This window comes from Amblyraja radiata, chromosome 13 (genome assembly GCF_010909765.2).
Source record: "Amblyraja radiata isolate CabotCenter1 chromosome 13, sAmbRad1.1.pri, whole genome shotgun sequence".
Classification (NCBI taxonomy): Eukaryota; Metazoa; Chordata; class Chondrichthyes; order Rajiformes; family Rajidae; genus Amblyraja; species Amblyraja radiata.
Genome location: NC_045968.1, coordinates 11,552,307 through 11,574,619, shown reverse-complemented (window position 1 = coordinate 11,574,619; position 22,313 = coordinate 11,552,307). Strand labels below are relative to the sequence as shown.

General features: G+C 44.8%; 1 protein-coding gene across 1 annotated transcript in view; it reads left to right on the top strand.

The window, feature by feature from the left end:
* The first annotated feature begins 4,888 nt into the window (after positions 1-4,888).
* The window catches only part of LOC116979609 (transient receptor potential cation channel subfamily V member 6-like), a 28,148-nt gene continuing 10,723 nt past the window's right edge, over positions 4,889-22,313 (top strand). Inside the window, exons 1-9 of the mRNA XM_033031206.1 lie at positions 4,889-5,490; positions 6,244-6,338; positions 7,236-7,358; positions 8,743-8,883; positions 11,115-11,213; positions 12,816-12,988; positions 14,172-14,318; positions 19,294-19,500; positions 22,227-22,313. Coding sequence (XP_032887097.1) covers positions 5,456-5,490; positions 6,244-6,338; positions 7,236-7,358; positions 8,743-8,883; positions 11,115-11,213; positions 12,816-12,988; positions 14,172-14,318; positions 19,294-19,500; positions 22,227-22,313 — 1,107 coding nt within the window. The 5' untranslated portion in view covers positions 4,889-5,455. The remainder of the gene's footprint in view (positions 5,491-6,243; positions 6,339-7,235; positions 7,359-8,742; positions 8,884-11,114; positions 11,214-12,815; positions 12,989-14,171; positions 14,319-19,293; positions 19,501-22,226) is intronic.

The following is a 22,313-nucleotide window of genomic DNA, read 5'->3' as shown; positions in this document are numbered from 1 at the left end:
AAGCGACAGGTGTAGCATCTCTTGCGGTTGCAAGGAAAAGTGCCCGGGGAGGGGGTGGTGCGGGAGGGAAGGGAAGAATTGACAAGGGAGTTACGGAGGGAGCGGTCTTTGCGGAAGGCAGACATGGGTGGAGATGTGAAGATGTGGCGAGTGGTGGGGTCACGTTGGAGGTGGCGAAAATATTACTATTTAATCTTCTTCAAATCCTGAACTACTATCTACCTCATTGGTGACCCTCGGACCATACTTGGTCGGACTTTGCTGGCTTAACCTTGCACTGAACGTTATTCCCTTATCATGTATCTATACACTGTAAATGATTCGATTGGAATCATGTACTGTCTTTCCGCTGACTGGTTAGCATGCAACAGAAGCTTTTTTACTGCACCTCGGTTACATGTGACAATAAACTAAACTGAAAATAGGGTTAAGTTTATTATTGTCACGTGTACGGAGTTACAGCCAAAAGCTGTGTTTTTGCGCACGACCCAAATAGTTCATGTAACACCAGGCATAAACTCAAGTACAATTGGTAGAGCAAAGGTGAAGATACGGAGCGCAGAATATAATTTTCAGCATTGGAGCGCATCAGTCCCAGAGACAAAGTCCAATGTCCACAATGGGGTAGAAGTGAATCGGACAGTACCCCAGCTTATGGAAGCAATACCCTAGCTTCTTGAATAATCCAATGAGTGCTTGGGCATAACCTACCATTTTGAAATCTGTGCTGCCGACTCTCTTGCGTGTTACATAACAAGTTGTGTATTATCCCTTTGAATCTTCAATTTCCCCGACCCCCAATACTAAACTTAATGCTCCATGGTTTCTCAAACCCTCTCCCAAAAAAAATCTTAGGGCAGTTTTAAATTGTGCAAGAAATTTGATAATTTGAAATAACTAACTGAAACACCATCCGTTTTCCAAGTATAAATGGGCAGTTATTATTCTGTTGTAAACTTAAATTTATCATTATTCTCCTTTGCATTTATGTGTGATAGGTTGGCAGTAGTGTGTTTTAATAGTCCCAGCGTATGTATTTTATTAATAATAATAATAGCTCTAGCCTGATAATCCTGTTTTGCTAAATGATTTCTCTGCTTTACATAGAAAACATGGAAAATATGTGCAGGAGGGGGCCATTCGGCCCTTCGAGCCAGCACCGCCTTTCATTATGATCATGGCTTTACCACAGCAACCAAAGTATGTAACATAATGCTGTTACAAGAAAAATATGCAAAGATTTCTAACCAAACGGAGGCATAGAAGCACATTTATATCTTGCTTGTTAATTTTGTATTTTATAGGGAACAGTTGGCTTGGGTGGGGCAATAATGCCAAAAACCTTTCATAGAGATTTCTGCTAAGATTTGCTGTCTTAGAAAATTGTCAGCTATTTTGTTTAGTGGCCAGGTACAGATAAGTGCACCTGCTTCCTGAATTTTATATCAGTGTAAAATGTATATTATGTAAATACTTATGCTGATCAACAAAAGTGAAGGTATATATGGTAAAATGCAAAGATTTCTAAAGAGAACATGATCTTGTGAAATTTCTGGTCATCGTTAAACTGAATGATCGACCAATGATCTGTATTTTGTGCATATTTTGCAATTGAAGCATAAATCTTTCAAAAATCTGTGCTGGTGTCGTGCAGTCCTATTTATTATTTAATTTTAGACAAATATATTTGTCATAAAATTGAGCTGGATAATTATATGCAAATCATTCCCTGCATATTCATGTGGCTATTTCTGAGTACGCATATAGGCACATAGGCAAATGTCACTTAACACTGGCAGCATAGTGGTAGAGTGGCTGCCGAAAGGGCCTGTTCCACTTAGGCGACTCTTTAGGCGACTGCCAAGGACTAGCGTTAATGGAATTTACCTACGACACCTGGCGTCAACCTACGGCAACACCTACGTCAACCTACGACAGCGAAAATTGTGGCCACTGTTGCTGAAATTTTTTTCAACAGGCCCATTACAGCGCCAGAGACCCAGGTTCGATCCTGACTACGGGTGCTGTCTGTACGGAGTTTGTGCGTTCTCCACACCGACCCGTGCAGTGGTTCTACATTATCCAACTTTCGCATCCTACACTCGACACAAACATCTATAATTGCATAATTATATAATTGTGTAATTATGTAATTGAATGTTTAGGATGGGCACGTGGAAATGCAGGGAGTGGATTGTGTGTAGGCAGATGTGTTGGGCTTGGCATCAGATGATGCGGGCCGAAGGGCCTGTTTCTGTGCTGTACTGTTATGGTCACAGGGTCATACAGCGTGGAAACAGGCCCTTCGACCCAATTTGCCCACACGGACAAATCTGCTCCACCCACGCTAGTCCCACCTGCCTGCGCTTGGCCCATATCCCTCCAAACCGTTCCTGTCCAACCTCCTCTTAAATGTTATCATACCATCTGCCCCAACCACCTCCTCTGGCAGCTTATTCCATGCACTCACCACCCTTTGTGTGAAAAGGTTACCCTGAAGGTTCCTATTAAATCTTCCTCCCCACCCCTTTTAAACCTATGTTCTCTGGTTCTGGATTCCACTACCCTGGGCAAGAGACTGTGTGCGTTTACCCAATCTATTCCTCTCGTGATTTTGTACAGCTCGATCAGATCACCCTCTCATCTTCCTGCGCTCCAAGGAATAAAGTCCTCGTTTGTTCAACCTCTCCCTTTTCTAACTGTGGCAACATGTTTGCTTTCTGGTTTCATTGGTAGTTCACCTTCCAGCCAATGCTGATGAGAGACACAATGTTTCCATTTTAACAATTCGATAAACTGGATTCTTGAACAAAAAGCTGCAAGTTAATTCCAGTTGTTCAACGAAGACACAAAACACAGGTTTCAGCTGTGTATTTGATCTGACACTAAATATAACTGCGGGGATTAAACAAATGACCAGGCACTTAATCACTTGCTAGGTTGAACAAAATACCGGCTGCGAAAATCAGTTAAGGACAGCGAACGCAAAGACTGGTGATTGTGCCCACAAAAAAATGTACTGGTGATTAGGTATAAAGTTAGAACGAGTGTAGATAGACTATCATCCTGTTTTGGTTCACTGATTATTTTTTACCTTTAAGTGCCAGGGAATTATCAGGATAGAGAGGGTTCCTGTTAATTGTTTAGTTTATAGTTTATTGTCAATATTGGTACTGAGGTACAGTGAAAAGCTTTGTAGCGTGCTAACCAGTCAGCGGAAAGACAGTACGTGATCACAGCCGATCCGTTTACAGTGTACAGATACGTGATGAGGGAATAACGTTTAGTGCAAGGTAAAGCCAGCAAAGTCCGATCAAGGATAGTCCAAGGGTCACCAAAGAGGTAATAATAATAATACATTTTATTTATGGGCGCCTTTCAAGAGTCTCAAGGACACCTTACAAAAATTGAGCATGTAGAGGAAAAACATGTAAGGGGAATGAAATAAATAGAGACATGACTAGTACACAAAGTAAAGACAGAATTCAATACAAAACACAGTATGAGGCAATTAATGCACAGATGAAAAGGGACGGGGACGTGGGGCTAAGGATAGGCAGAGGTGAAGAGATGGGTCTTGAGGCGGGACTGGAAGATGGTGAGGGACACGGAATTGCGGATCAGTTGGGGGAGGGAGTTCCAGAGCCTGGGAGCTGCCCTGGAGAAGGCTCTGTCCCCAAAACTGCGGAGGTTGGACTTGTGGATGGAGAGGAGACCGGCTGATGTGGATCTGAGGGACCGTGAGGGTTGGTAGGGGGAGAGGAGGTCAATGAGATATGGGGGGACCAGATGGTGGAGGGCTTTGTAGGTGAGGATCAGGATTTTGTAGGTGATCCGGTAGGAGATGGGAAGCCAGTGAAGTTGTTTGAGGACTGGAGTGATGTGATGCCAGGATTTGGTATGGGTGATGAGTCGGACGGCTGCGTTCTGGGCCAGTTGGAGTCGGTTGATGTAGGTGGAGCTGATGCCAAGGAGAAGTGAGTTGCAATAGTCCAGTCGGGAGGAGATGAAGGCATGGATGAGTCTTTCAGCAGCGGGCGGTGTGAGAGAGGATCTGAGTTTGGCGATGTTGCGGAGATGAAAGAAGGAGGTTTTAATGACATGGCGGATGTGAGGCTCAAGGGAGAGGGTGGAATCAAAGATCACGCCAAGGTTGCGGGCCTGGGGAGATGGGGAGACAGTGGTGCCGTCGATGGTGAGAGTGGGGTTATTGATTTTGCTGAGTGTGGCTTTGGAGCCTATGAGGAGGAATTCTGTCTTATCGCTGTTGAGTTTGAGGAAATTATGTTGCATCCAGGTTTTTATAGCTGACAAACAGGAGTTGATATGGGAGAGGGGGGGGTTGTGGGGGGATTTGGTGCCAAGGTAAATCTGGGTGTCATCAGCGTAACAGTGGAAGTCCAGATTGAAGTGGCGGAGTATCTGACCAAGTGGGAGGATGTAGATGATGAAGAGGAGGGGGCCGAGTACAGAGCCTTGGGGAACGCCTTGAGTGACTGCGGCTGTAGCAGAGGTGTGGTTGTGGAGAGAGATGAAGTGGGATCTGTTGGAAAGGTAGGAACGGAGCCAGCTGAGTGCAGAGCCTTCAATGCCGAAGTCTTTGAGTCTGGTGAGCAGGATGTTATGGTTCACTGTATCGAAGGCTGCGCTCAGGTCGAGGAGGATGAGGATGTTGAGGGAACCAGTGTCAGCAGAGGTGAGGAGGTCGTTGAGGACTTTGAGGAGAGCAGTTTCTGTGCTATGGAGGGGGCGAAAGCCAGATTGGAGGAGTTCAAGTAGGTTATACACAAGGAGGTGGGAATGAAGTTGCGACGCAACGATTGGTAGGACTGCTCTGCTCTGGTAGGATGGTTCAGTTGCCTGATAACAGCTGGGAAGAAACTTTCCTGAACTTTTCAGTGGTCGGGCGAACGGAACGATTTTGTGCGTAAAAGTACGCGTGAGAACTGGAGTCCAGCAAATGTTTGAAGAGAAAAAATAGATGTAAGTAAGAATATTTTTTAATATGATGTTTTAAATTTGGGTATCCACATCTCGAAGACAACACACCATTTCCCCATTTGCAATATTAATTTAGAGTTAGCTGGAAAGTATGATTTATTTTTTGCTCTTTAATTTGTTTATTACTGTGATTCACTTGAATTATTGTTCATGTTGTGCACTTTTAAATAGATTAAATGTATGTGTAGAAAATAGACATCAAAGTAAAAAATAAATCTATCATCAAGATGTTCGGGTGGTAATGCTAATTTATTTTCATCTTAAATTTAAATTTTTTTTGCAAATTTAACCACAATGCAGAGTCTGCTGTTGAATCCTGTGCTGGTATTTTAATCCAGGATAAGAATTTTAGCAAGATTTTGTTTGGCTCTAAAGCATATTTATGCCTGTATTTCCAGCTCTTTAAAAACATTCACTGGAAATCCACTCGCCTAAAGCCTCTGTCACCGTCCAGATGCATGTCACTATGGATATGGACAATACAAGGAGGTGACTATATAAATATCAATGAAAATAATTACAGATCGATAATTGGTTAAAATAGCACGGTGGCGCAGTGGTATAGTTGCTGCTTCGCAGCGATCCCGACTACTGGTGCTGTCTGTACGGAGTTTGTATGTTCTCCCTGTGACCTGCATGGGTTTTCTCCGAGATCTTCTATTTCCTCTCGCACTGCAAAGACGTGCGGGTTTGTAGGTTAATTGGCTTTGTATAAATGTAAATTGTCCCTAGTGTGTGTAGGGTAGTATTAATGTACGAGGGTCGCTGGTCGGCGAGGACTCGGTGTACCGAAGGGCACAGTGTTTCCCCGCTGTATCTCGAAACTGAACTAAAAATGTTTTGAAATTTAAAAAAATGTCACCCTGCAAAAAAGCAGTGCTAATCATTTCAGAACCTGGGGGTGAAGAGATGAGAGAATTCAGTCGTAATAACTGAATGTGCAGTGATTTACAAAACAGTTTTTACATCTATCATTCAGTGTAAACCCAGCTGTTTAATTTCCTTTTTTTTGCAAGGACTCGCATAAGTATCCACATTCACTATTTTCAACGAGTCACCAAATGCTGGAGTAACTCAGCGGGTCAGGCAGCATCTCTGGCATAAACTCTTAACGCAATAACTGTGATGCAATTTGATAAGATGAGCAGCATGGATTTTCTTGCCATGCCTGCGCAAAATCAAATGAGATTAAAATTGCTGATTTATCTTTTTTGAATAAATGAAACAATATAATTTTTTCAGACCTAAGGAAGAGTTTTTCAAGGCAGCTCACTTGAATGACACCAACAGCATGAAAGCCTTATTGATGAGTGAAGATTTTGACCTTTGCGTTCGAGGTATTTATACAGTATAGATTATAAATTATATTTCTCTTGACTTTTAGCAGTAATTTTATTTTTATTTTGTCCAACCATTTACTCATTAACAAGTTATTGATATCTTCCCGTGGCTTTCTACGTTTTGCCTCAGAATGTATGCATGAATACATTCTGGCAACTGAATCATCCTACCACAACCAGAGAGCAGTGTTGAACTACTATCTACCTCATTGGTGGCCCTTGGACTATCCTTGATCGGACTTTACTGGCTTTACCTTGCACTAAATGTCATTCCCTTATCATGCATCTATACACTGTAAATGGCTCGATTGTAATTATGTCATAGAGTGATACAGTGTGGAAACAGGCCCTTCGGCCCAACTTGCCCACACCGGCCAACATGTCCCAGCTACACTAGTCCCACCTGCCTGTGTTTGGTCCATGACCCTCCAAACCTGTCCTATCCATATAGCTGTCTAACTGTTTTTTACACGTTGGGATAGTCCCAGCCTCAACTACTTCCTCTGGCAGCTTGTTCCATACACCCGCCACCCTTTGTGTGGAAAACGTTACCCCTCAGATTCCTATTAAAAATTTAAAATGTATTGTCTTTCTGCTGACTGTTCCGCACGAAACAAAAGCTTTTCACTGTACCTCGGTACGCGTGACAATAAAACTAAACTGAAATTGTAATGGAGCCTTGAATAACTGTTTACATCTGTCCCCAAAAATGTTTTCAAGTCCAATATTTTTACTGTAATGTTCATCAATAACTAATGTTCATCAGTTACTGCCTGCGAAACATCGTGGAATTCAATGTCAAAGGGGGGTCTGTAAAAAAATCTTGGCTTTGATTGTGTTGATATTTAATATTATCTATGAAACTTCAATAATATTCAAAAATATTCTCCAAAGGAGATTTAGAAGAAACAATCCTACACACAGCACTGTTCAATGGCAATAAAGAAATAGCAGAATTCATTCTGGATCGGATACCAGCATTGATTGATGAACCAATGACGTCTGATCAGTTCCGAGGTAATTGTCCATTGATTATTAGCGGTTTAGTAATCAATGGCGAAGCCTTATCTAATTTTGTAAGTATATATTTACATTATTACTGCCAATAGGATATATTGTAAAATTGTCACTGGAGTTTAGAAGGATGAGGGGGAATCTTATTGAAACATATACAATTATAAAAGGAATGGAGAAGCTAGATGCAGGTAAAATGTTCCCAATGTTGGGCGAGTCCAAAACCAGGGGCCACAGTCTTAGAATAAAGGGGAGGCCATTTAAGACCGAGGTGAGAAAAAACTTTTTCACCCAGAGAGTTGTGTATTTGTGGAATTCCCTGCCACAGAGGGCAGTGGAGGCCAAGACACTGGATGGATTTAAGAGAGAGTTAGATAGAGCTCTAGGGGCTAGTGGAATCAAGGGATATGGGGAGAAGGCAGGCACGGGTTATTGATTGAGGACGATCAGCCATGATCACAATGAATGGCGGTGCTGGCTCGAAGGACGGAAGGGCCGAATGGCCTCCTCTTGCACCTATTTTCTATCTTTCTCTGGTCAACATCAAATATAAAACTATACCAGCATGATGGCACAGTGGTAGAGTGGCCTTACAGCGCCAGAGACTTGGGTTCGATCCTGACTACGGGTGCTGTCTGTACGGAGTTTGCACGTTCTATCTGTTACCATGTGGGTTTCCTTTGGGTGCTCCAGTTTCCTCTCACTTCCCAAAGATGTGCAGGTTTGTAGTTTAATTGGCTTTTGTAAATGATCAGCCATTTAAAGGCTAATTACGAAGTGGAACTCCCAGGAAATGATAACCAAGCAGTGGGTCATAAGGTCATAAGTGATAGGAGCAGAATTAGGCCATTCGGCCCATCAAGTCTACTCTGCCATTCAATCATGGCAGATCTAACTCTCCCTCCTAACCCCATTCTCCTGCCTTCTCCCCAGAACCCCTGACACCCGCACTGATCAAGAATCTATCTATCTCTGCCTTAAAAATATCCATTGAATCCAGGGTGGGAATCCAGAAGGTTAAATGCTCAGCTGATAATGAAGTGTTTGAACTCCAGGTTTGGTGATTTTTATTTAGATTGAAATACTGCAGAGGTGTTAACTGGGACATTTTTACTTGGGCTTCTGGTGTATCAACTAAATGTTAGCAATGACAGCCCTTGTTCAGGTTCCTATTAAATCTTTTCCCCCCCCCTCACCTTAAACCTATGTCCTCTGGTTCTCGATTCCCTAACCCTGGGCAGAAGACTTTGCGCGTTTAGCCGATCTATTCCTCTCATGATTTTGTATTTTCGGCCAACTTGAGGATTAGGCGCGTTTACTGCGCTGTGTGAATGCAGTGATCCTTCTGATTCTCATTTGCACGAGTTGTTTACTGCGTCATGTGCAGGTGAAACTCCGATGCACATTGCTGTTTTGAAACAAGATATGGAAATGGTGAAGGAACTGTTGAATCGAGGAGCGGATGTGATCACCTCACGAGCCACCGGCTCCTGCTTTGTCCCAGGAGAAGACTGCCAGTGTTACTATGGTGAGGTTTTACGCTTTGTGCTGAAAACTGTGCAGGCATGTCGACATATTGCTCAGAATGTTCGTGGTATTATCCCGACTACGGGCGCTGTCTGTACGGAGTTTGCACGTTCTCCCCGTGACCGCGTGGGTTTACACCGAGATCTTCGGTTCCCTCCCACACTCCAAAGACGTGTAGGTATGTAGGTTAATTGGCTCGGAGTATGTGTAAATTGTCCCCAGTGTGTGCAGAGTAGTGTCAATGTGCGGGGATCGCTGGTTGGTGTGGACTCGGTGGGCCGAAGGGCCTGTTTCCGCGCTGGATCTCTAAAACTAAAAACTAAAATTAAGAAACACTGTCCGTTGTATTTGTGACACATTGGGTATTTTGATGTATCCTCATTAAATTATTGCTGCCAACTCTGTTCTTCACTAGTGATAAGAGCAGAATTAGGACATCAGGTCTACTCTGCCATTCAATCATGGCTGATCTATCTCTCCCTCTCAACCCCATTCTTCTGCCTTCTACCCATAACCCCTGACCCTTAGAATCTGTCAATCTCCGCCTTAAAAGTACCCAATAACTTGGCCTCCGCCGCCGTCTGTTTCAAAGAATTCCACAGATTCACCACCCTCTGACGAAAGAAATTCCTCCTCATCTCCTTGCTAAAGGAACGTCCTTTTATGCTGAGGCTGTGGCCTCTCGGTCCTAGACTCTCCCACTAGTGGAAACATCCTCTCCACATCCACTCTATCCAGGCCTTTCACTCTTTGGACCTTCCAATAAGGTTCCCCCTCATCCTTCTAAACTTTGGCGAGCACAGGCCCAGTGCCACCAAACGCTCATCATATGTTAACGCGCTCATTCCTGTTTCCTAGAAAGTTAATTATCTTCCAGCAGTACAACGGATATGTAAACAAATACTCTGTGCTGTGACATTGTACTCTGCACTAGTCAGTATGTCACACATTCATTCCATTGATGATTGGAACCGATCTAAAGTTCTGAATTATTTGCTTTGGATTTGGATAGTGTGCGGTACATTACTCATGGAGCAAGTGATTAAATGTCTCACTCCTAACAGGCAAATGTTGATTGCAATGTATATCTTTAAGTGAATTACAGCAATCTTGTACCTGTTGTGTCAATCAGATTAAAATGACCTGGTACCAGAAATGATCGGCGCGGTCTCGGTAGGGCGAAGGGCCTGTTTCCATGCTGTAACTCTTACCTAAACTAAACTAAACCAAGATCAATGGAATGGGTTTAAAATGCTTAAGAACTCTCAAAATTGTCGCGATATCTACTCCAATCTTGTCACTTTTATAAATGTAATTGAAACTTTAAAAAAATGTTTTAATTGTTTTTGAACTGGTGAAAAAAATTCTTTTATTTTTTATATATTTTGAGAACAAAGGAGGAGCCGGTGTAGGAGAACCACCGGAAAGAGGGAGGTAGAGAGTGGGTGGGGGGAAGAGAATGCGGGGGGGGGGGGGGGGGGGGGGGGGGGGGGAACAAAGGAGGAGTCAGTAGGGGATCTTTCTAACTTTATGTGTGGTGGCTATTTACATACCTTGGGTCTGTCTGCAAGCAAAGAATTTCACTGTGACTTGTCACGTGACATTAAAAGTATTCCTTCTATTCCATTCCAGTCAGACTAGGGTCAGAGAACTGGGAAGAGGGGGGGGTGGAGAGAGAGAGAGAGAGGGAAGTTAGAGAAGTCAATATTCACACCGCTGGGGTGTAAACTGCCCGGGCGTAATATGAGGTGGTGTTCTCACCTATTTGCACTGGGCCTCACTCTGACAATGGAGGAGGCCCAGGGCAGAAAGGTCAGTGTGGGAACGGGAGGGGGATGATAAAGTAAACAACCTTCCTGCGACAGTCGTCGCTGTTTCCACAATCTTGTGGCTAAAGGGATCAGGGGGTATGGAGAGAAGGCAGGTACGGGATACTGAGTTGGATGATCAGCCATGATCATATTGAATGGCGGTGCAGGCTCGAAGGGCCGAATGGCCTACTCCTGCACCTATTTTCTATGTTTCTATGTTTAATCTATTGATGTGTGAGTTACGTACATTAAATTACTCATTCATGACAGACATGTTGATTGGAATGTATACCATGTGTGTTGTACAGCTATGTTGTATTATGTCAATAAGATTAAAATGGCTCGGCACCAGAAATATATTTTGTTGTCTATATCATTTGTTTGGTAATAAGAGTTTTGACCACATTTTTATTGCTGGCAGGTGAATTTGTGTTGTCCTTTGCTGCATGCATTGGCAATGAAGAGATTGTTAGAACTCTTATTAACCACAATGCACCATTAGATGCACGGGATTCCTTGGGTAATTATTTCATTGGCCATCTGCCATTAGATGATTATCTTCTCACTCATGTGGAATTATCATTTGTATTTATCTAAGGGACGACAAGCAAGTTCAGTATTCCGACTGCGCATGCCTAGGTCATAGGTCACTCGTTATAAACAGTCTCGGCAACGGTGGTGCTGCGTTGTGCGCAGGCGTGCGTTTCGTCCGTGGTTGGGGTCGGGCCCACGTCTCCATCGCTGCGGGTGCTGTTGAGTTGCCGTCTCCGTCCCCGCCCGAGTGTCCCGTTCCGTCCCTGTCCGGAGGTGTTCGGCAGCGCTTGCAGCGCCGGGGACCCGGGTTTGATCCTGGCTGCGGATGAGGCGCGGGTCTGTGTGCTGAGAATGCAGCAGCCGAGAATGTCTCTCCGCCGGTCCAGTCTCTCCCCCTGTCTCCCTCTCTCTCGCTGCTACACCCCGCTCTCCCGCTATCTGGCACCCCCGTTCCTCAGATTAAATTAATTTTACACATAAATCATGAATAAAGATAAGAATTTACATAGTTTATGCATCCAGCGCTTCGTTCTCTTGTTCTTTATAGTGAGTGACCTTTGACAAATCCCATGAATCCTTGCGTTTTTTTCGGAATACCGAACTCGCTTATTGGATGAGCACATGGATATGCGTGGGATGGCGGGATATAGATTGTGTGCAAGCTGGTAAAGGTCCGACTTACGATACGATATGATAACTATAGAACTTTATTTATCCCAGGAGGGAAATAGTTCTGCCAACAGTCATAAAACACAACAAGATACAGGAATCGTGAAATTAAAGTGAGGAGTGGAAAGGATTGGGGATGTGCGAAGTTTAGGGATGGGGAGGGGGGGGGGGGGGGGGGAAGAGGAGTCGCTCTACCCCATGACTGAAGGGGGAGGAGTTGTACAGATTGTACAGTTTACAATTCCTGGCATCATGTTTATCATAGACACTGTGGGCCGAATGGCCTTTTTTCCTGTAGGAAAGAACTGCGGATGATGGTTTAAAGCAAAGGGTAGACACAGAATGCTGGAGTAACTCAGCGGGACAGGCATCATCTCTGGAGAGAAGGAATGGGTGACGTTTCTGGTCGAGACCCTTCTAGGGACTTTTTCTGTGCAAGTTTCCAACTATGGAGGTGAATTGGCTTCTGTAAATTGCCCCCAGGACAGAACTAGTGTGTGGGTGATCGTTGATCAGCATAGTGTCATAGAACAGTGTGGAGACTGGTCCTTCGGCCTAACTTGCCCACACCGACCAACAGGTAACTGGAAGACTGAGGGGATGATGCAACAGGAGCCTCGGCCTGCTATGACCTAAATCCACTTTATAGAGACTCGGACTATCCTTGAGCGGACTTGTTGGCTTTACCTTGCTCTAAACATTATTTCCTTATCATGTATGTATCTATACTGTAAATGGCTCGATTGTAATCACGTATTGTCTTTCTGCTGACTGGACAGTGGGCAACAAAAAGCTTTACACTGTACCTTGGGACACGTGACAATAAACTAAACTGAACTGAAACTGAGAGGGCCGTCAATGCCAGAGTTTTACTGTATGCTGCTTTTATTTGATGAGGACTCCAAGTTCTTTTGACCAGGCAATACAGTTCTCCATTTGCTGGTTCTACAAGTGGAAGCAAGCCACATATATTCTATGTACGAACTCATTATGTCCTTGGTGACTGAGAAGCAACAGCCAAGCCTCGACTGCATCACAAACAACGATGGCTACACTCCACTCAAGCTCGCAGTCGCTGAGGGACATATGGAGGTAAATGTTTGCATTCATGCATGATCATGGTTTTTGTGAATAAAATCTTCCCCTTATCGAAACCGCTCCTTATCGACGGGCGACTGATCAATAATTGCATGCATTGGGTTTCTCGTTAGAGGCGAGTTGATTCAAGCCCACATTCATCAGTGTATTTTAGTTTTTGTTTGAGTTTGAGTTCCGTTTGTTGTCACGTGTACCGAGGTGCAGTGAAAAGCTTTTTAATTGCGGGCTAACCAGTTAGCGGAAATACTATACATGAACAATTACAATCGAGCCATTCACAGTGTACAGATACATGATAAAGGGAATAAACATTTAGTGCAAGATAAAGTCCAGTTAAGTCCGATTAAAGATAGTCCGAGGGTCTCCAATGAGGTCGATAGTAGCTCAGGACCGCTCTCTAGTTGTTGATAGGATGGTTCATTTGCCTGATAACAGCTGGGAAGAAGGTTTAGAGATGCTGCCTGCAATGGGCCTATTTCCATGATGTAGCTTCCAAACAAGGACGGCATGATGGCGCAGTGGTCGAGCTACTGCCTTACAGCGCCAGAGACCCGGGTTCAATCCTGCCTACGGGTACTTCCCTGTACAGATTTTTTTTACGTTTTCCCCGTGACCTGCGTGGGTTTTCTCCGAGATCTTCGGTTCACTCCCACACTCCAAAGACGTACAGGTTTGTAGGTTAATTGGCTTGGTATAAAGGGCCTGTCCCACTTTCATGACCTAATTCACAACCTTTCTTACTCATGGACATTTTTCATCATGTTGAAAAAACGCTCCGACCTACTTGATGCCACGAGCACCTACGACTAGCATCACGACCTCCTACGATCTACCTTTGTCAAGTGCAAACTCGGCAGATGTCGTGAATTAGGTCATGAAAGTGGGACAGGCCCTTTAATGTAAATTATTCCTTGTGTGCAGGGATTGCTGGTCAGTGAGGACTCGGTGGGCCGAAGGGCCTGTTTCCATGCTGTATCCCTAAACCAAACTAAATAAAGAATCAATCAATCAATGATCTAACATATTGCATTTAGGGCAGCCGTTATTCATAGGCTTGAACAATGGTTTTAGATGGCATATTTGCCAGAGGGAGTTTAAATCAAATCTCTCCTTAAAAGTCTTAGATGTATTCAATGTAACATACGTTTTAATGTATTAATTGAATTTTCATTTGTAGATGTTCAACTATTTGGTTGAAAAACAGAAGAAAACGTACTGGCGCATGGGAACAATTTCTTACTGTACTTATGACCTCACGAGCATTGATACCTGGGAAGATCAAAAATCAGTTCTGGACATCATAACCAAAAGCAGGGACACCAAGGTAATCAATAGATCTGATTAGGCTGTTTTAGGCAATCACATGGACAATTATCTCCGGGTAATGTACGCTATTGTATGCTAATGCACAGCCATGATCACATTGAATGGCGGTGCTGGCTCGAGGGCCGAATGGCCTACTCCTGCACCTATTGTCTATTGTCCTGTATCTGTACATTTCCACTGTCTGGATAGCACGCAACAAAATAGCTTTTCATTTTTACCTCAGTAAACGTGACAATAAACTAAACTGACTAAGATAAAACATTTAATAGTTAAAAATAAATTTTGAAGAAACTATAATGAAACTAGACTAAGTGGGACCCGTTGGGTCCCATGTTCACACGGGAGGGCTGGTCCCCCGACGCAATATTCCACCTCTCCACCAATTCCAATATTGGTGGCCAGTGGGGAGGCTTTCTGGAGTGCTGGTATGGGTTCTTGGGGTGGCAGCTCAGTTCCTCAAGCCTGATCTGCTGGCAGCTCACTCACGGCTGGTGGGCTTGGCAGTTGACTCATGACTATTCCTTGAAATTCCATTTCAAGCAGGGTGCAAGTCCACCAAATTCAAATACATGTTCCTACCATTTCAAGCAGGGTGCAAGGTCACCGAATTCAAGTGCAGTTTCATACCACTTCAAGCTGGATCCAAGGCCACCAAATACAAGTGCAGTTTCATACCACTTTCAGCAGGGTGCAAGGCCACCAAATTCAGTGCAGTTTTATTCCACTTCAAGCAGGGTCCAAGGCCACCAAATTCAAATGCAGCTTCATACCATTTCATGCAGGGTGAAACCACCATAAAACCACAAAAAACACCAAACTCACAGTTCAGTAGACATTCAGTGTGTTCAGTTGATTCACAGCTCAGACAGAGTCATGACCTCTCCCTCCCCATCATGCAGAGACTGAGCCACCCCCACACTTCCGGGTTTAATAACCCCTCCCCCTCCTACCGGAAAAGGTGTGGCTTTCAGGGCGTGATTGACAGGAGAGAGATTCTCAATGTTTTTTAAACACTAATAACACTTTTATTTTTCATTGATGGGAAGAATTCTCTGCAACTGCTCAGCGGAGGGGGGACTGAGTAAGATGGCCAAAAATCACAGCCGTAAGTGTAGCGTTTTATCTAAAATCAATATACAGTGCAAACAGGAAGTAAGTGCATTTGCAGTAATGCCTTTTAACTTCAAGCCAAAGCACCCAAGCCGCCATTTGCAGTAAGTAGTGCCTTTCAACCTCAAGCCAAAGCACCTAAGCCACCATTTGCAGTAAGTAGTGCCTTTCAATTTCAAGCCAAAGCACCCAAGCCACCATTTGCAGTAAGTAATGCCTTTCAACTTCAAGCCAAAGCACCCAAACAACCATTTGCAGGCAGTGCCTTTTCACTTCAAACAAACCATATTTTCATTTTCAAACCACATTAAGGGTACTCAGTTGTGTAGACATTTGTTCAGTGTTATTCAGAGCTCAGAGAGACGTGACCCTTGGCTTCATCCATCTTGCAGAGAGTGAGTGAGGCACACCACTTCCTGGTTTTATAGTCCCTCCCCCTCCCTCCAGCAGGGGCAGCAGAGAGAATGGTGATTTTTTAAAACCATATAAACTTCAAGCCAAAGCTCCCAAGCCACCATTTGCAGTAAATAGTGCCTTTCAACCTCATGCCACCATTTGCAGTAAGTAGTGCCTTTCAACTTCAAGTTAAATCACCCAAGCCACAATTTGCAGTAAGAAGTGCCTTTCAACTTCAAGCCAAATCACCCAAGCCACCATTTGCAGTAAGTAGTGCCTTTCAACTTCAAGCAAAGCACCCAAGCCACCGTTTGCAGTAAGTAGTGACTTTCAACTTCAAGCCAAAGCACCCAAGCCACCATTTGCAGTAAGTATTGCCTTTTGAACTTTAAACCAAAGCTCCCAAGCCACCATTTGCTGTAAATAATGCATTTTTACTTCAAGCCAAACCACCCAAGCCACCATTTGCAGTAAGAAGTGCCTTTCAACTTCAAGCCAAATCACCCAATCCATCATTTGCAGTAAGTAGTGCCTTTCAACTTCAAGCCAAAGCACCCAAGCCACCATTTGCAGTAAGTAGTGCCTTTCAACTTCAAGCAAAGCACCTAGGCCACCATTTGCAGTAAGTAGTGCCTTTCAACTTCAAGCAAAGCACTCAAGCCACCATTTGCAGTAAGTAGTGCCTTTCAACTTCAAGCAAAGCACCCAAGCCACCATTTGCAGTAAGTAGTGACTTTCTTCAAGCCAAAGCACCCAAGCCACCATTTGCAGTAAGTAGTGCCTTTCAACTTCAAGCCAAAGCACCCAAGCCACCATTTGCAGTAAGTAGTGCCTTTCAACTACTTGCCACCACTTGCAGTAAGTAGTGCCTTTCAACCTCAAGCCAAATCACCCACCACCATTTGCAGTAAGTAGTGCCTTTCAACTTCAAGCCAAAGCATCCAAGCCATCATTTGCAGTATGTAGTGCCTTTCAACTTCAAGCCAAAGCACCCAAGCCACCATGTGCAGTAAGTAGTGCCTTTCAACTTCAAGCAAAAGCTCCCAAGCCACCATTTGGAGTAGGTAGTCCCATTCAACTTTAAACCAAAGCTCCCAAGCCACCATTTGCAGTAAGTAGTGCCTTTCAACTTCAAGCCAAAGTACCCAAAACAACCATTTGCAGGCAGTGCCTTTTTATTTAAAAAAAACATATTTTCATTTTCAAACCACATTAAGGGTACTCACAGTTGTGTAGACATTTGTTCAGTCATTCAGAGCTCAGAGAGACATGAACCTTGGCTTCATCCATCTTGCAGAGAGTGAGTGAGGCACACCACTTCCTGGTTTTATAGTCCCTCCCCCTCCCTCCAGCAGGTGCAGCAGTGAGAATGGTGATTTTTTTAAACTTCAAGCCAAAGCTCCCAAGCCACCATTTGCAGTAAGTAGTGCATTTTGAACTTTAAACCAAAGCTCCCAAACCACCATTTGCAGTAAATAGTGCATTTCAACTTCAAGCCAAAGCACCCAAGCCACCGTTTGCAGTAAGTAGTGCCTTTCAACTGCATGCCACCATTTGCAGTAAGTAGTGCCTTTCAACTTCAAGCCAAAGCATCCAAACAACCATTTGCAGGCAGTGCCTTTTTACTTCAAACAAACCATATTTTCATTTTCAAACCACATTAAGGGTACTCACAGTTGTGTAGACATTTGTTCAGTGTCATTCAGAGCTCAGAGAGACGTGACCCTTGGCTTCATCCATCTTGCAGAGAGTGAGTGAGGCACACAACTTCCTGGTTTTATAGTCCCTCCCCCTCCCTCCAGCAGGTGGGAAAAATCCTCCGCACCCGTAAGGCGGAGGGGGGCTCTGGGCGAGGTGGCCAAAAATGACGGCCGTAGGTGGCGGCGTTCTGTCGGAAATCGCAGCACAGTAGGCCAAAAGCGGTCAAGATCAGAGATTTAGTAATATATAGATTGCTGAGCTACTGAAGTAGGGGATTGTTAACTTTACAGAGTACACATGTGAAGAGAGTGAATATTTGTTTAATAGCAAAGATAGACACAAATTGCTGGAGTTATTAATGCTGGAATAGTGAAAGGCCTGGATAGAGCGGATGTGGAGAGGATGTTTCCATTAAGGGGAGAGTCTAGGACCAATCGCCAATCAGTACCCCGTTCCTGCCTTCTCCCCATATCCCCTGACTCCGCTATCTTTAAGAGGCCTATCTAGCTCTCTCTTGAAAGTATCCAGAGAACCGGTCTCCACCGCCCTCTGAAGCAGATAATTCCACAGTTAAAGGGTATAATACTTAGTGCATGATAAAGTCTAGTAATGTTTGATTAATGATAGTCCGAGGGTCTCCAATGGGGCAGACGGTAGGTCAGGACTGCTCTCTAGTTGTTGATAGGATGCTTCAGTTGCCTGATAACAGCCGGGAATAAACTGTAGATAGACACAAAATGCTGGAGTAACTCAGCGGGGCAGGCAGCATCTTTGGAGAGAAGGAATGGGTGACGTTTCGGGTCAAAACCCTTCTTCAGACTAGAGTCGGGAAAGGGAAACGAGAGATATGGACGGTGATATAGAGAGATGTAGAACAAATGAATGAAAGATATGCAAAAAAGTGATGTTGATAAAGGAAACAGGCCATTGTTAGCTGTTTGCTAGGTGAGAACGAGAAGCTGGTGTGATTTTGTGGGGGAGGGATGGAGAGAGAGGGAATGCCGGGGTTACTTGAAGTTAGAGAAATGGCCCTGAACCTGGAGGTGTGTGTTTTCACACTTCTGTACCTCTTGCCTGATGGGAGAGGGGAGAAGAGGGAGTGGCCAGGGCGAGACTCGTTCTTGATTATGCTGCTGGCCTTGCCGGGGCAACGTGAAGTGTAGATGAAATTCTAATTCAAAAACCTGAATCTTAACCTGGTATTGTAAAACATAATGAGATGTGCACGGAACATGAAGGGGTGCAGCATAGGAACAGGTCCTTTTGGCCACTGTGTCTGTGTGGAACGTGGTTGTCAATTTAAACTAATCTCATCCACCTGCAAATGATCCACATTCCTCCATTCCACACATATCCAGCTGCCTGGGGTCTTGGTGTCAGGGGTTGTGGGGAGAAGGCAGGAGAATGGGGTTGAGAGGGAAAGGTAGATCGGCCATGATTGAATGGTGGAGTAGACCTGAAGGGGCCGAGTGGCCCAATTCCGCTCCTATCACTTGTGACCCTTTGACCTTTGATGATGAGAAAGTGGGATAACAGAACTAGGGTGCATGGGCGATCGATGGCTGGCATGGACTTGGTGGGCCGAAGGGCCTGTCTCCACGCCATGCATCTTTCCATCAACCAAAGCAGGAGGCGAGAGGCTGTTCAGCTCAATGATCACTTCTGACACATTAATCTTTTCTTCATAGCTCATCATGAAACCTCCGACATTTCAAACTTTTTAATTCATTATAAAAACGATCAGATGGTTGTCTTTTTTTTTGTAGGTTCACAAATTCATCGAAACCAAACCAGTGAAGGAGCTGGTGCAACAGAAATGGATTTCATTTGCGAACAAGTATTTCTTCATGTGGATGGTTTCCTATAGTCTGTACATCATGGTATTCACCGCCGCAAGCTTGCACCGACCATTGAAACCAGTTCCTCAAGGACAGTTTGGCGAACATGTTATTAAAATCCAGAAGACTTTAGTGGTAAGTCTAATTAAGTACCAAGGATCTCCAAGCCAATATTTGTGGTGGAAGTTCAGTTATAGTATCAGTTCAGTTTTAGGTCATTGCCACCTGTACCAAGGTGCAGATTTTTGTGTCCATCTTCGGTGTAAACCAGCATCTGCACTTAATTCCTACAGATGTCAAGGGCGGTGCAGCGGTAGAGTCAGTGCCTTGCAAGGCTGACAGCGCCAGAGAGCTGGGTTCGATCCCGACTACGGGTGCTGTTTGTACGTTCTACTCGTGACCTGGTGGGTTTTCCTCCAGGTGCTCCGGCCTCCTCCCACACTCCAAAAATGTGCAGCTGTGCGGGTCAATCGGCTTGGTGTAAATGTAAAATTGGCCCTAGTGTGTGTAGGGTAGTGTTAATGTACAGGGGGGATCGCTGGTCCGCGAGGGGCTGTAGGGCCTGTTTCCACGCTGTATCTCCAAACTAAACTAAACATCTGCAGGAGTCACCAGGTTTTGGCACCATTTTCCAAAGTCCCGGCCACAGCTGACCATAGCGGCCCGTTGCAGCCGTCGCCTGCAGCCAGATCGCCCAGCGAACCGTCGACCCTCTCCTCCCCTGCCCGGCCACCTTCAACCTTCATGCTCCATTTGCCCACACCCCTCTTAACCTTTACATCTGCCCAAATGTATTTTAAATGTTGTTATCGTACCTGCAGTGGGCAGGTGCTATAGACCTGCACGGGAACGTAGGCGCTCCCGCCCCCACGAGTCTCGGGCAGATGGGGCTCGTCAGCCTGGGAAGGCAGACCATCTAGGAGAGGGAAAACTCTGATTTAAAACCTCCACTGCCTTGTGGCCATATCCAGTCATGGAAAAGGCTCCAGGAGTAAACCTCAAGAAAATCCGGAGTCGGAGCCCCTAAGGCAGTTCGTCGTTGTCTACAACCTCGCTCTGGCAGCTCCTGCGACGGCAACTGTAACGGCCTTGCTGTTCCTTTGGATCGATCAGTGATGTGTAGAGGGGGGGACGTGCTGCATGGGCAACAGCCTGTTCTCCATATGAAATTGCCCAGGTTTGCATCGGATCACACATCACCTGCTGCTCTAGCCGAGGTTTGGAGCAAGCAGCCAACAACTAGGATGCATCACCCATGGTCAGTCATGACCGAAGGGGGCCTACATATCATACCTCCTTCGTGCAACGCCTCCCAGTGGCAGCTCATTATATACATCAGAAACACAGATAAAAGAAAGATAATTTGTATGCAAGCTTATCTGTGTGAACCCAAACTATAACAAATCATTGCCAATATGCTCTTGTTAATTTATCGATCAGTATACAGTTGACAAGTGTCCTTGCATGGTCTAGTTAGCTCCCGGAGGAGCACCTTCAGCAACAGACTGGTCCCACCAAGATACAGCACAGAACGCCACAGGAGATCATCTTTCCCTGTGGCCAATAAAACTGTGCAACTCCTGCCCCTTCTGTCGTGGGATAGACCGACTCCCCTTCCCACTCCCCAAATCTTTGCACATCCCCAGTCCCGGACTTTCCACTTGTCGCTTTAATTACATGGTAAGTGGACCTTGTTGGTGTGTAATGGCGAATTTTCCCAGTTGCCATCAATGCACAGGTACAGTAGAATGATCTTACGCAGACCCAACGGAACAGATCTTCCAGTCGTTAGTTCCAGTTTAGTTGGTTGTTTATTGAAGTAGCTGTACAAACAAAGAGATGAACATTCCTAATTCTGCATGCAAGTTGTCGCTGGCTGCTCTGTCCCTGGTCTGGTGAGACCTGTATGCACTCTCTCCCTGTACCTGCCCCTTCCTGTCCCCTCTGCCCTTACATATACACCACCCTGCGCATCCAGAATGATACTAGAAGATACATGTAAGCAAAATAATATGATATGCCAACAATAAACATAAATGGCTCCCAGGTTGTGTTTTAGGACTGTTGACGGACCAATTTCCCTCCTGGGATAAATAAAGTTCTATAGTATTGTATTTTAAGTTGACATGGTCACTCAGTGAAGAAGGACACACAAAAACCTGGAGCAACTCAGCGGTTCAGGCGGCATCAACGGAGAATAGGAATAGTTGGCATTTCGGGTCGAGAGTCGGGGGAAAGGGAAACGAGGGATATGGGCGATGATATTGAGTGTATTTCTGTTGTTGAAAATCTTATTCATGTTCAATTCATGTTCGGTAGTTTGCTATTTTATGTTTGTATGTTGTGCTGGGAAATAGTTCTACAAAACCATAATCAATTTAAAAAAAAAAAAAACATTTATGAGGATGTCGTCAGGACTCTAGGCCCTGAGCTGAAGGGAGAGTTTGAGCAGGCTGGGACTCTATTCCTCAGAGCGCAGTAGGCTGAGGGGTGATCTTATAGAGGTGCATAAAATCATGAGAGGAATGGATCGGGTAGACTCACAGATCCTCTTGCCCAGAGTCGGGGGAATCGAGGACCAGAGGACATAGGTTGAAGGTGAGGGAGGAGAGATTTAGTTGGAACCTGAGGGGTAACTTTTTCACCCAGAGGTTGGTGGTAGGTGTGTGGAACGAGCTGCTGGAGGAGGTGGTCGAGGCAGGTACAATTGCGACGTTTGAGAAACATTTAGACAGGTACATGGATAGGACAAGTTTAGAGGGATAAGGGCCAAACACAGGCGGGTGGGACTAGCAAGTCAGGCCAAAGGGCCTGTTTCCACGTGGTAAGACCCAATGACTATGACCTTCTGATTATTTTAGGAATCCTATCAAACAAAGGAAGACTACCTGAGACTTCTGGGTGAACTTATAACTGTTGTCGGGGCTTTAATAATACTCATCAGTGAG